General features: G+C 47.9%; 6 protein-coding genes across 6 annotated transcripts; 2 read left to right on the top strand and 4 right to left on the bottom strand.

Annotated features, from left to right (window-relative positions):
• Positions 1 to 123: 123 nt before the first annotated feature.
• PICMEDRAFT_8934 (hypothetical protein) lies at positions 124 to 2,581 on the top strand (the record flags this gene model as incomplete). Its single annotated transcript, XM_019165042.1, has 2 exons — positions 124 to 183; positions 293 to 2,581. 2 exons carry the CDS (start codon positions 124 to 126, stop codon positions 2,579 to 2,581), a joined length of 2,349 nt encoding a protein of 782 aa, XP_019019501.1.
• A 74-nt stretch (positions 2,582 to 2,655) lies between these two features.
• On the bottom strand, positions 2,656 to 4,572 carry PICMEDRAFT_13968 (hypothetical protein). The gene has a single exon (XM_019160156.1). It carries the CDS (start codon positions 4,315 to 4,317, stop codon positions 2,779 to 2,781), a length of 1,539 nt encoding a protein of 512 aa, XP_019019500.1. The 5' UTR covers positions 4,318 to 4,572; the 3' UTR covers positions 2,656 to 2,778.
• Positions 4,573 to 4,785: 213 nt separating this feature from the next.
• PICMEDRAFT_70028 (hypothetical protein) lies at positions 4,786 to 5,850 on the bottom strand (the record flags this gene model as incomplete). Its single annotated transcript, XM_019163533.1, has 1 exon — positions 4,786 to 5,850. The coding sequence occupies one exon, from the start codon at positions 5,848 to 5,850 to the stop codon at positions 4,786 to 4,788; it is 1,065 nt and encodes a 354-aa protein (XP_019019499.1).
• A 738-nt stretch (positions 5,851 to 6,588) lies between these two features.
• PICMEDRAFT_13963 (hypothetical protein) lies at positions 6,589 to 9,429 on the top strand. Its single transcript, XM_019160155.1, has one exon. The coding sequence runs from the start codon at positions 7,066 to 7,068 to the stop codon at positions 9,190 to 9,192; it is 2,127 nt and encodes a 708-aa protein (XP_019019498.1). The 5' UTR covers positions 6,589 to 7,065; the 3' UTR covers positions 9,193 to 9,429.
• Positions 9,383 to 10,960, bottom strand: PICMEDRAFT_70026 (hypothetical protein; the record flags this gene model as incomplete). Its single annotated transcript, XM_019163532.1, has 1 exon — positions 9,383 to 10,960. The coding sequence occupies one exon, from the start codon at positions 10,958 to 10,960 to the stop codon at positions 9,383 to 9,385; it is 1,578 nt and encodes a 525-aa protein (XP_019019497.1).
• A 1,800-nt stretch (positions 10,961 to 12,760) lies between these two features.
• PICMEDRAFT_23743 (hypothetical protein) lies at positions 12,761 to 12,925 on the bottom strand (the record flags this gene model as incomplete). Its single annotated transcript, XM_019162320.1, has 1 exon — positions 12,761 to 12,925. A coding segment is annotated over one exon (165 nt), but the record flags the coding sequence as incomplete, so codon positions are not given.
• Positions 12,926 to 12,936: the final 11 nt, after the last annotated feature.

Genomic DNA, 12,936 nt, shown 5'->3' with positions numbered 1-12,936 from the left:
CGGTCAGGGGTCATGGACGATATTGGATGGGGAGGACAGGGCCAAGCAAGAGCAACAGATAGGGGACAATAATCCGTGCTGGCAGGAAAGGAGACGACACGGAAGAGGAGTATAAGAGCGGCAATGTTTTTGCAGCCAGACAGCATAAAGTCGTGTTCAAATTGCAAACACAAGAAGGTCAAGGTATGTGTGGAGCTCGCCATTTGGGCGATAATGAGAGTTGTCCAACAACTGCTTTTTTTTTGTGAAACAAATTCTAACATCTTTCTCTTCTTTATGTTATTTTTCACAGTGTTCAGGAGAACTACCGGTTTGTTCCCGATGTAAAAAGTCAGCGGCAAGTTGCGATATTGTTAACAACGTATTCTACAATTTTCAAACCGTGCAATCACTTCTGGGTGTAATACAGAAGTTGGAGGACAAGGTCGCCGAGGCAGAAACGTCACAGTCAGCATATTCAGGAGAAGACCAGCCGAACAGCGTAGACCAGCCCCTGCATGCACAGCCATTAGATGAAAATCAACAGCGGCAACAGCAGCAACAACAGCAACAACAGCAACAACAGCAACAACAGCAACAACAGCAACAACAACAACAACAACAACAACAACAACAACAACAACAACAACAACAACAACAACAACAACAACAACAACAACAACAACAACAACAACAGCAGCAGCAGCAGCAGCAGCAACAGCTAAAGCAACAACAATCTAGGGAACAGATCTCGCCCCAGTCTCAACAGAACTCTTCACAGCTATGTTCCCCTCCGGACGTTTCTACCCCAAACTCAACAAGTAGCAGCAAGGAGAAAACAAATAGAAAAGGCACCACCATTGAGTCGATTTCAACCGAGGTGGGAAGTTTAACTATTTCGAACAACGACAACACACAGGGGAAGTATATTGGAGCTGCAACAGGCTCCAATTTTGCCAGATTGTTTTTGAAGCAGATGCATTTAGGCAGACTGAATGAGCTCAACTCCAGCGCCATGGATGACTTTGACTCTTTCGATTCCTCGGTTACTAAATCTTACGCTCCCTTACCACCGTACCGGATTTCAAAGTATGCAGTACTAAAGTACATTAACTGCGTTCACATTTATTATCCGTTACTACTACTCCAGAATTTGAAACACACTCTACACGTCATGTATTCTTCACCGAAAGAAGTATCGCTGCACGATAAATTTGTTCTTTTCATTGTCATCTCAATAGGGCTAGACCGTGCGGAGAAAGATGTCGAAATGACAAACTATATTAACCAGTTTAAACCCGTCGAGTACTTCAACACAGCCTACAGATACTTGGAAGAAATACTATCTATTCGTTCGGAAAAATCTCTACAGTCATTACTCCTTGTTATAATCTGGTTGTTGAATACAAATGTGTTGAGAGATGACAACGGTGACTTGTGGCACTTGGGAAGGTTTTCTATGTCCCTTGCAATGGAGTTAGGTGTCCATAGGTTCAACCCGGATTGGGATTTCGGAGAAATGAAAAATGAATTGAGAAATAGATTGTTCTGGTGTACATATATTTTAGAAAGAACAATTGCTATGAAATTTGGTAGGGGGTTATCATTGAGAAAGCAAGCGATTGACACGCCAATTCCGCAACTATTCAAGGACGATTATATCTCCGATAATACTAATTTTGGAACCGATTTGTTAAACGTTTATGATCAGGTGCAGTTCAAACCATCACTGCTGTTGATCAACATATGTGAGATTTACGGTGATACATTAGAAACTGTGTACATATCAAGGGCGGCACATTCGGAGCCAGCTTTGAGTTTAGAGGAGATATCTAACTATAAGACACAATTACAAAACTCATTAACGCAGTGGATGGTGCAGGTGGACAAGCAGATACCCAACACTTTGGAGTGTTATTATGAGTTAAAAATAAGATATTGTCTTGCATCTGTCATTTTAAACCGACCTTCTCCCTCGTTCCCCATCCCAGATACAGAGTCGATCTTGAGATGCAAAACGGATTGTCAGGAGTGTATTTCCTCTTACTGCTGGATGCTTGATCATGGATGGAAAATCAATCCTACCTGTTTGCATGACTTGGTTAACGTAGGGTTGACTATGATTTACTGTTGCTGGAAAACCGAAACAGATTCAAATACTTTGAAGGACTTTTCTCTAAAAATTTTGAATATCATGAATGAGGTTGTTAAATACTATCCAACCTTTACCAAGTTTAAAAACCTATTCATTATTGTTTCTTCTATAATCATCGATGGATTCAACAACCATGTCAACAACAGCGGTGGTGCCGTTGGCAACTCTAACGGCGATGACTCAGATACCATGACAGAGGTTCAGCAGGCTGGAGGGCATAACGAGTTTATGTTTCAGAACCTTCCGCAACAACTCCAGCAAGTCAAGTCTAGTGTGCAGTACCCAACATCTTTCCATTTCACCAACCCGCAGGCTAACACAGAATTCAACGATTGGTTCACGCAGGAATTGTTTCAAGACGTTTTCAGACAGTATTATTTCCCTAGTAACGATACCATAATGGAAGACCTTGACCATTTATTCAACTTCCAAACCGATTTTGAGTAGTACGTTTTTTAATGTGTATTATATAACTCTTTCATAATAGTTTGAGCAAAGAAGATATTGTAAAAAGTGTAAACAAAAGAATTTGCATTTCCGAAAAGACAAAATAACAAAAAGGCATAGAAAAATGAAATCAAAATAAGCAAAGAAAATCAGGAGTAAGCAATGTCTAAAAGGTAGAAAATGAAGAGTGTAAAAATCTAAAAAGTATAACGGAAGTGTTTGTTTTCATGGTCAGTAAGATCCTGCTGGTCGACCTTTTCACCTATCTCAATCTCTGTAAGCACGTTGTCTGCCTCTGCATCCTCCGCATCCTTCTTCTGGTCTCTCCTCTTGTTTTCCCAGAAACACAGAGCAGCATATAGCACAATCATACCGTACATGATACAACATGCAGACATCATCGCCTTGATACCCGTCGTATAAACAGGAGCCTCGGATTCACGGAAAAATTGTGGACCAATCAAGTTACCTAATGCGTAGAACAACCCAACCGATATCGAGTTGAACGCTTTCTTTGTCTGTCCCGACGTGTTCGATGCAATCAACGACAAACACATCACGTATGGAGCATTGTAAAATCCACAAATGTACACTGCCGCTAGCGACTGGTTCAAATGCTCCTTGTGGTCAATTTTCCAGATCATGATGATACCAGCCATTGTCACACCCGTAGTGAGGCAGATAAGTACAAATCGAATGTTCTTCACAAGATACGCCACCGCGGCGCACAAGAGACAAGCACCCATAGCCACAGCCGCCTGGGGTGTGGCAAGAAGCATTGTTCTGTAGCTCGAAAACCCAAACCCTTTGATGATGAACGTGTTGAAATTGGTAATACCAGCGTTGATGAAATTTTGAACAATGATGAACACCATAAGTGACCAGTACTTAGGATCCAACAGCGATTCTTGGATTTGGTACCACTTCATACTGTTGGTACCAAAGTGAATACCGGTTTGATTTGTAGCACTTCTTGCAACCGCACACTTTCTCTCTGTTTCTGAGAAGAACCAAGCTCCTTCGATGGTTCCTGGAATGATAAAGAAAGTTACCAACCCAAAAACAGTTGTCACTGCTCCGTAAGTGAGAAACATGTATCTCCAGATCGCTAGCGATCCCTTCCAGTCCTCCATACCGTATGCAAAGATACCGTTGAAGATACCAGCAAACGTGTTTGACCACAGAGCCATTCTCAACGGTTGTTCCTTCTTCATGTACCACGTCGACGAGATGATGATGCACGCTGGCTGGATTGCTGCTTCCATCAACCCAAGAAAGAACCTCACCGCCATCAACCCGCCAAAATTATTACATGCCGCCATGCACATCAAGATCCCTCCCCAGATGAATAGCAACACCGACATGAACTTGGTAAGGTGCTTCACCTTAGGCAACAATAAAAACACAGGGATCTCGGCAAACAAGTACGCCAAGTAGAAAATAGTGGCCAACCAACTGTACTCTTGTCCAACCAAGTTGCAATCCTTCTTCATACCGTATAACGCGGCGTACGAAAGACAGTTCTTGTCTAGCAACTGGAGAAACATGGTGATCACCAAAAACGGTAGAATGACACAGTCAATCTTGAAAACGACCCTCTTGTTCAGCTTCAAGTTGGCAGCCAAAGTTTCCGGATCTTCGTCCAATATCAGCGAAATGTCATCCTCTTGCGAGTTGCTTGCACTCCGGGAGCCGGTCTCGAGGAATCTAGCCTTGTCTTCGTCCTTCTCTTCCATGCTTGGGACAGGTGTATGTTTTCTCTAGCGTTCTCTAACGTGCTCCAAAGGTTTCCGTCACAAGTATCCGCAGGTTGAGACAAAAGAAGTCTTCTGGCTGCCTCACAATTGCACACACTGGAAACGGCCTCGAAATATTGGCACTCACCCCCTCGGATGCTGCAAGGAGAAGATCGTCTGCATGCGTCCACTACGTTATCAGCATACACCACCATGATCGCCTGGCTGCATGCGTGCAGGAATTTTTCATTTTGGGCTCGGTCCTGGCTCATCTCGAGCGCCGTTCGCCTGCCGCGAGGCCTTATCGGGGGATGGCCCGAGGCTGTTTCTTTTCCCCGGAGAGCCCTTTTATCTGCTACGAGGTCCATGTCTATAGCGGTGATAATTAGGTGTCTGTCTGTCTGTCTATTTATGCTAGCGATGGTCGATTAGAAAAAAAACGTCAACCCAGCCGGTGGGCGGATTCGATCAGTGCGCAATGACGAAGCCCTCGAGACCGATCTGGTCCTCGAAGTCGACGGTCCAGGAGGTGGTGCCGAGCACGTTAGCCTGGCCCTCAATCTCGACGATGCAGGCGTCGTGTTCTCCGGCGTGGGCCTTGATGCCGGACTCGACGACACGGGCACGCAGCAAAGACCCGATGAGCGACTTGTTCACGTAGGTGTCCCTCGTGTCGATGGCGCCGCGGAGGCAGAGCTGGGCCGTCCGGCCGGCAGTGCCCGAGCCACACGGTGACCTGTCCAACTGCTTGACGCCCAAGACCAAGCAGGAGCGCTGGTTCGGCTCGCATATGTCGCTGCGGTCCTCCTTGTGGTAGACGTTGATGAGGTCCACGCCGTGCAAGCCCTGGATCTGCGGGAAGTCCTTGCTGACGATGCTCAGCCCGGGCATCTCCTTGATTTTCCTCTTGATCTCGAAGCCGAGGTTGACAATCGTGGTCGCGTTCTCCGGGCGGATCGCCAGCACCGACTCGTCCACCTCCGCGAAGAAGTTGAAGGCACCGTTGAAGACAATGTCGCCCTTAAGCGGTCCGACGCTCGTGTCCACGGGGATGTCGCGGTACAGGATGAAGGCCGCCGTGTTTCTGAACCTGACAAACTCCACCTTGCGTCCGTTCCAGCACGCCTCGGTCTCGATGACGCCCACCGCCGTCTCCAACATCACCCTCATGAGGTCGGGTTTCACGCGGTACTTGTCTCTGCCGATCCAGCCGTGCTGTATGAGCGTCGTCACCACAGAGATCATTCCGTGGCCGCACTGGTCCGTGTATCCGTCCGGGTTCATGAACAAGATCGCGGCGTCTGCGTCTGCCGCCGTGTCCACGGGGTCGAGCAGGATTCCTCCAAACATGTCGTAGTGTCCGCGGGGCTCCCGCATCAGCGTCTTGCGCAGGTGGTCGTAGTGCTGCTCGATGTAGTTTCTCTTGTCCAAGAGCGTGGCGCCCGGTATTCTCTTCGGAAGCCCGCTCGTCACGATCCGGAACGGCTCCCCACACGTGTGGGTCTCGATCGTCGTCACCACTGCTGTGTTCATGCTGTGTGTTGCGAGCCTCGCGTGTGTGCTCTGGATCTGGTCAACACAGAGCCTAAAAGAAAAACTTTTTAACCTTCCCCAGATGGATATCTGCTCGATATATACGTCTTCTGCCTCTCCCCTTGGCAAAACGTCTGCGGTCGGTCTCCAACACCTGGCTCTCTGGTTCTCCCGCCTCGCAGCTTCCCTGCAACCCTCACGCTACAGCGCCAAACACCCCATTCAGGGAAGCTTGGACCACCACCTGCAGATCCAGCTATTCCGATAACCCATTTGCTTCCCCACTGCCTCCCTTCGGCCTTCCCTGCACTCCCTGCCGGAGAGAAAACATGCTGGTAAACGGACCTGCCTGTGACCTCGGCGTCTCCGACCACTCGTTCTCGGCGTCCACGACGCCCTTGTTCGCCATCGCAGATCCCGGCCTGCCCCGCCGCCACACGTTTGGCCAGCCCCATTCCGCTCCCTGCGCCGCCAGCCCCGAGCCACCCGGCACCGGCCACCCGTCTTTTCTCTTTCCCTCGGCCCCGCCGACATCAGCAGCCGCACCCGCCGCAATCACGTGCATCGACGCGTCGCTCCAGCTGTTGCAATCACGTGCCATGCCGCGACTCGCGCAGGCGAAAACGGGGCACTGTTGGTGGCGGTGCTGCTGCTGCTGCTGCTGACCTCAGCAGGGCAGGAAGGCACGCGCACCCCGGATTTACCCTTTCCTGCCAGGGCCCGAGTTGGGGCCCTCCGCCTGCCGATGCCGCTGGCGGTGACGGTGACGGGGCCTGTGTGGACGGATGAGGTGGCCGGAGGAAAGCGCAGAGCAGGAGAAGGGGGCTCAGGGCGGGCAGGAGGGCAACAGGGCAACAGGGCAACAAGGACTCTGGTGCAGGCTGGCTACGATTTTGAAGCCATTGAAAAAGCACGGTCTGACACGCTGCTGCTGCCCCTATCTTCAGCCACTCCCTTGCCACGGCGACTCTCGGACACAGCATGCAGGCGGACGGAGCCAACACGCTTGTGCCAGACACTGTGAAGTCGTGCACGAACTGCCGCAAAAAGAAGGTGAAAGTATGTTCCGGGAGATGAGTCCCGTTGTTTGTATGCCCGCCAGCTGCGATACTAACATGGATGCCTGGGGCTCCCCGTTGCCCATCCGCTTTTCCACAGTGCCAAGGAGAATTGCCATGCTGCTACCGCTGCAGCAAGTGGGGCTTGGCGTGCGACATGCCGCAGAACGTGTTCTACACGTACTCCACGGTCAGCACGCTACTTGAGAAGATCGATGGCTTGAACGCCGTCCTTGGCCGGCTGCAGCCCTCACAGTCGGCGGCGTCCACACACTCCACGCTCGTGAACCACGGGCTCTCGGACGCGGACAACCTGCCCATCTCCATCGAGGAGCTTTCCAACGAGGTGGGCTCATTGACGACGTCGAGCAACGACGACCTACAGGGCAAGTACATTGGCGCAGCGACGGGCTCGAACTTCGCCAAGATGTTCCTCCGACAGATGCACCTGCAGAAGTTGGACGAGTTGGACCACTTGTCGATCTCCGACTTCGCAACCGCAGATCCCAGCGTGCACATGCTCTCCAAGTCGTGCGCCCCGCTTCCCCCCTACGCCATTGCCCGGCTGGCGACAAACAACTACATCAACTACATCCAGGTCTACTACCCTGTTCTCATGACGAAAAGCTTCTTGGACCTCCTAACTCGAATGTACAGCTCGCCCAAGGATCTGACGCACCACGAAAAGTACGTCGTGTTCATGGTGATAGCCTTGGGATTGGACAGAGGCGAGAAGGACCCCAGATTGGTGAACTACTACAACCAGTTCAAGCCCGTGGAGTTCTTCAACACCGCCCAGAGGTATCTGGAAAAGCTGCTCCCCGTGAGGTCTTTTCAAACCCTACAGGAGCTAATACTCCTGACCATCTGGCTGAACAACACCAACGCGTTTAACGACGATAATGGAGACCTCTGGTATCTTGGGAGATACATGATGACGTTGGCTATGGAGATGGACCTTCAGAAAAATAGACCCGAGCAGAATGCCTTGGAGTCGAAGCAAGAGTTGAGAAATAGGTTGTTTTGGTCAACCTATATATTGGAAAGAGCCAACGCAGTCAAATTCGGACGTGGGTTATCTTTGAGAAAGCAGGACATCGAAACGGAGTCCCCGAAATTCATCGTCGATGATGACCTATCCGCCGACGCCTCGCTAAATGACTACAACCAGGTCAAATTCACACCATGTTTGATCTCTATCGAGCTATACGAAATATATGGCGTTTTGTTGGAAACAATCTATATTTCTAGGACCAAGGGGTCCAAGCCTATTCTAAGTGACGAAACCATACGAGACTACAAATTTAGAATCCAAGAGTCGGTCTCTCATCTTTTGACGAAAATAGAAAACGAAATACCAAAAGACCTCATCTGCTATCACGAATTGAGAATCAGAGCTCATATCGCTTCCGTCTTGTTGAACAGGCCCTCGCCTTCCTATCTATCTCCTGACATTGAGTCATTGGTGCAATGCAAAGAAGATTGCCTGCGTTGCATGGACTCATTCAAGTTTCTAATGAGCACAATATGGAAAAGTAGTCCTTCCTGTTTGCACGACTTGGTCAACGTGAGCTTAACTATGATTTTTTGTTGTTGGAAAACAGAGCCAAATTCAGAACGTTTAAAGATTTTTTCAACTGACACCCTTAACGTGATGAACGAGATCATCAAAACCTATCCAAGTTTCATAAAGTTCAAAAATCTTTACATCGTTGTTTCTTCGATTATCATCAATGGATTCGACAATAAAGCGGATGACGGCTCCCAGGCAGCACAATTTGCAGGTGATGTTTTCTCTGACGTTCCATCTCCACTGCAACAGCTGAAGGCAAATATGTTGCAGAACGTTGGTCACAACTATCCAACCCAACCGCAACACAGAGCAGATGCAAAACGACGCTTCACTCAAACAGATCAATCTCCCTCTTATTTCTCGCCAGTCACTTCATCACAGCTTCAACTACAACCCCAACACTTTCCAATAAAGTTCAAAGACTCGCAGAGCTTCCAACAGGATCCAGTCGGACTGCAACAGCAACAACAACTACAACAATTCACCACCACCCAGCCAGCACAGAATAAGGACAAAATGCAACATTCACAACGCCACTCATACCAATATAACATGCCATCGGGTAACATTCCTGACAACCCGAGTGTTATGGACACTCTGACTCAAGAACTCTTTCAGGACGTTTTCAAGCAGTACTACTTTCAAGGTAACGATACTGTCAGGGAGGACATTGATCAGCTTTTTGAATTCCAAAGGTTTAACTGGACGTAGCCTATTAATCAGTGAATAGTTGTTAATTTATTTTTCCGCCTTTTGGACAGTCGGAGCGCTACACTGTACGTATTTACTTTACATATATTCTGGATATTCGATTAAAATAAAATAAAATGAAATGCCACTTAGATTAGCGTAGGAAAAAGCATTGTTGTACAAAAGAAGTCAGATGGGAATTATAACAGTTCTAGAAAGTGTAACGGAAGTGTTTGTTTTCATGGTCAGTAAGATCCTGCTGGTCGACCTTTTCACCTATCTCAATCTCTGTAAGCACGTTGTCTGCTTCTGCATCCTCCGCATCCCTCTTCTGTTCTCTCCTCTTGTTTTCCCAGAAACACAGAGCAGCATATAGCACAATCATACCGTACATGATACAACATGCAGACATCATCGCCTTGATACCCGTCGTATAAACAGGAGCCTCGGATTCACGGAAAAATTGTGGACCAATCAAGTTACCTAATGCGTAGAACAACCCAACCGATATCGAGTTGAACGCTTTCTTTGTCTGTCCCGACGTGTTCGATGCAATCAACGACAAACACATCACGTATGGAGCATTGTAAAATCCACAAATGTACACTGCCGCTAGCGACTGGTTCAAATGCTCCTTGTGGTCAATTTTCCAGATCATGATGATACCAGCCATTGTCACACCCGTAGTGATGCAGATAAGTACAAATCGAATGTTCTTCACAAGATACGCCACCGCGGCGCACAAGAGACAAGCACCCATAGCCACAGCCGCCTGGGGTGTGGCAAGAAGCATTGTTCTGTAGCTGGAAAACCCAAACCCTTTGATGATGAACGTGTTGAAATTGGTAATACCAGCGTTGATGAAATTTTGAACAATGATGAACACCATAAGTGACCAGTACTTAGGGTCCAACAGCGATTCTTGGATTTGGTACCACTTCATACTGTTGGTGCCAAAGTGAATACCGGTTTGATTCGTGGCACTTCTTGCAACCGCACACTTTCTCTCTGTTTCTGAGAAGAACCAAGCTCCTTCGATGGTTCCTGGAATGATAAAGAAAGTTGCCAACCCGAAAATCATCGTTACTGCTCCGTAAAGAAGAAACATGTATCTCCAGATCGCTAGCGATCCCTTCCAGTTCTCCATACCGTATGCAAAGATACCGTTGAAGATACCAGCAAACGTGTTTGACCACAGAGCCATTCTCAACGGTTGCTCCTTCTTCATGTACCACGTCGACGAGATGATGATGCACGCTGGCTGGATTGCTGCTTCCATCATTCCAAGAAAGAACCTCACCGCCATCAACCCTCCAAAGTTCTTACATGCCGCCATGCACATCAAGATCCCTCCCCACGTGAATAGCAACACCGACATGAACTTGGTAAGGTGCTTCACCTTAGGCAGCAATAAAAACACGGGAATCTCGGCAAACAAGTACGCCAAGTAGAAAATAGTGGCCAACCAACTGTACTCTTGTCCAACCAAGTTGCAATCCTTCTTCATACCGTATAACGCGGCGTACGAAAGACAGTTCTTGTCTAGCAACTGGAGAAACATGGTGATCACCAAAAACGGTAGAATGACACAGTCAATCTTGAAAACGACCCTCTTGTTCAGCTTCAAGTTGGCAGCCAAAGTTTCCGGATCTTCGTCCAATATCAACGAGATTTCATCCTCATTTGAAGACGATTTTGAGGAGTCATTTTTTTGTGATTTGGAGTCCAAATGAGTGACTTCCTGGGTGGTAGTATCCTCCAATCCTTTCTCTTGTGTGGAAACAGCCATTCTCAATGTAGTTTGGTATTCAGAAGTGAGATTAAGTTACGCGATCTCCCTACACTACTAATTTACCTCGTTGATGGGAAGTCATATTCTTGGAGGAAACGTTGACTGTTTATATAAAAAACCGGACTAACGTTGAAAGATTTCCTCTAGCAAGGATAAAACCCTCCGAAGGTGCATATATCCTTGCCGATTAGATAAAGTGTGGCGCCTGTATCTATTCGCGGACGGAATCTGCCAAACTGCTTTTCGAGACGAGAAGATAAGACGCTGTCATGCGAGATGGAGAGCGGGGTTGCCGAAGCTGTTCTGAAAAACAGCTCGCCACACTGTCGGGGGTTCCGAGCACGCGTAGAATAGACGTTTGAGGGTGATAATGAGTGCAATGTCACATTCATTAAGATAAGATAACGAAGTTTTCGTCAGATAGTGGAAGGGAGGTGCAGATGTTCTGAGCAGATCTTACAGAGAAGTAAATAAAAAAAGAGAGAACGTCTTCGTACGACGTTCTAAATTTAAATTTAAATTATTATTTTATTAATTTTTTAGTTTCTAAAGAATAGTACTAATTCTATAAACAATCCTGTTTAGCCTTTGTATACCGAAAAAAATGGAAAAGTGTGAAAAGAAAAATAGAGGGGAATGATGCTGTAGTGAAGTTGGAGCGATAAAAAGAAGGATCGGAAAGATAAGAAAAGCGTTGTCGGAAAAGCCGCCATGTCCACATCGCTTAAGCCTGCCTCCCTTTCATCTTCGTAGAGAAAGCTTGTCATGTGACATACTTCTTGTCAAGATACTCTTTACCTCCTCGTCGTTTCTATTCCTGCTGGTGGCAATAGCCGAGCTGCTTATCTGGCTAGGTCTGCTGACCTCGTCGATATCGAACACGTGTCGTAGCGGGGGTAAGACTATCTTATTGAACGAGTTGACGGGCCTCAAGTTAGGGGATTGGAGCGGTGTGGTCAATGGAGTGCTAGAAGGAGAGGTCATGTTGAACATGGGTTGGTAGGATGATGATTCTGGAGAATTTGGTCTTGATTTTTTCCTTGGAATTTCGTCGATACATGTGGATTGTAGCATTGTGGAGAGGGAGACAGAGGAGCTCGTATTTGGTCTTTGATAAGAGCCCAATCTTGACAACGGCAACATTGGTTTGATGTTCAGAGAAGATGAAAGTGTTGACGCAGAGGAAGATCTGCCCAGAGATTCCAAAGATCCCAAAGAATTGGAACTATTCGTTCTCGATGAAGCAAAGGACTTTGCAAGGCTGTTATTACTCCTAGGGAGGGTGAAATAGGAGGAGGAGTTGAGGAAGCTTCTCGATTTCTGTATGTGAGAGTTGCCCGGAGAAAATGCAGAGGCGGAGGGGGATGTCGAAATGATCGCAGGGTTGTGCTCGGTTGGTGTGTGGGGGATTTGGAAGCGGATGTTAGGAGGTATAGGGACGGAATTTCCGTGTGGCAGGACCAGGATCGGCAGCTGCGGGTTATTCTGTTGCTTCAGGTTAGGCAGGGTGGGGAAATTAGGTTGTCTGTCCGGTTCAGAAGCAGCCGGCTGATTTAGGAGGTTGGAAACGGTGATCTTTGAGTCTGCGACAGATCTTGTTGGGGTAGTTTGGGTGTGTTCGAAGTTGAAAGTGTTGTTGCTGTTGCTGCTATTGTCGGAAGAAGAGTTGTTGTCCATGTCCGCAAGCGAGGCAGAGCTCATGCTCTTGCTGAGCTTGTCCTGTTGCTTGAGCTGTTCCTCCTGCATTTGCAGCTTGGTCTTTCTTGGCTTCCGCTTCTTTCTCACGGTGGGGTTTGTGTGGATCCTGAGATGTCTGGTCAACTCGTCGGACCGCGAGAAGCGCTTCGGACACCGTTCGAAGGTGCAGCGGTGGGGTTTTTCGCCCGTGTGTGTGCGGATGTGTCGTGTCTGGTGCTCGAGTCTGTGGAAGGCCTTCTTGCAGAGAGGACACTTGTATGGGCGGTCATTTTCCC

The sequence above is a fragment of the Pichia membranifaciens genome (assembly GCF_001661235.1).
Source record: "Pichia membranifaciens NRRL Y-2026 unplaced genomic scaffold PICMEscaffold_1, whole genome shotgun sequence".
Taxonomy (NCBI): domain Eukaryota; kingdom Fungi; phylum Ascomycota; class Pichiomycetes; order Pichiales; family Pichiaceae; genus Pichia; species Pichia membranifaciens.
The sequence above is the reverse complement of the archived record's forward strand: the minus strand, read 5'-3'. Positions and strand labels throughout refer to the sequence as shown.

Bases quoted from the DNA above. Each gene is read 5' to 3' on its own strand.
- PICMEDRAFT_13968 (XM_019160156.1), bottom strand. From the start codon at position 4,317: ATGGAAGAGAAGGACGAAGACAAGGCTAGATTCCTCGAGACCGGCTCC.
- PICMEDRAFT_13963 (XM_019160155.1), top strand. From the start codon at position 7,066: ATGCCGCAGAACGTGTTCTACACGTACTCCACGGTCAGCACGCTACTT.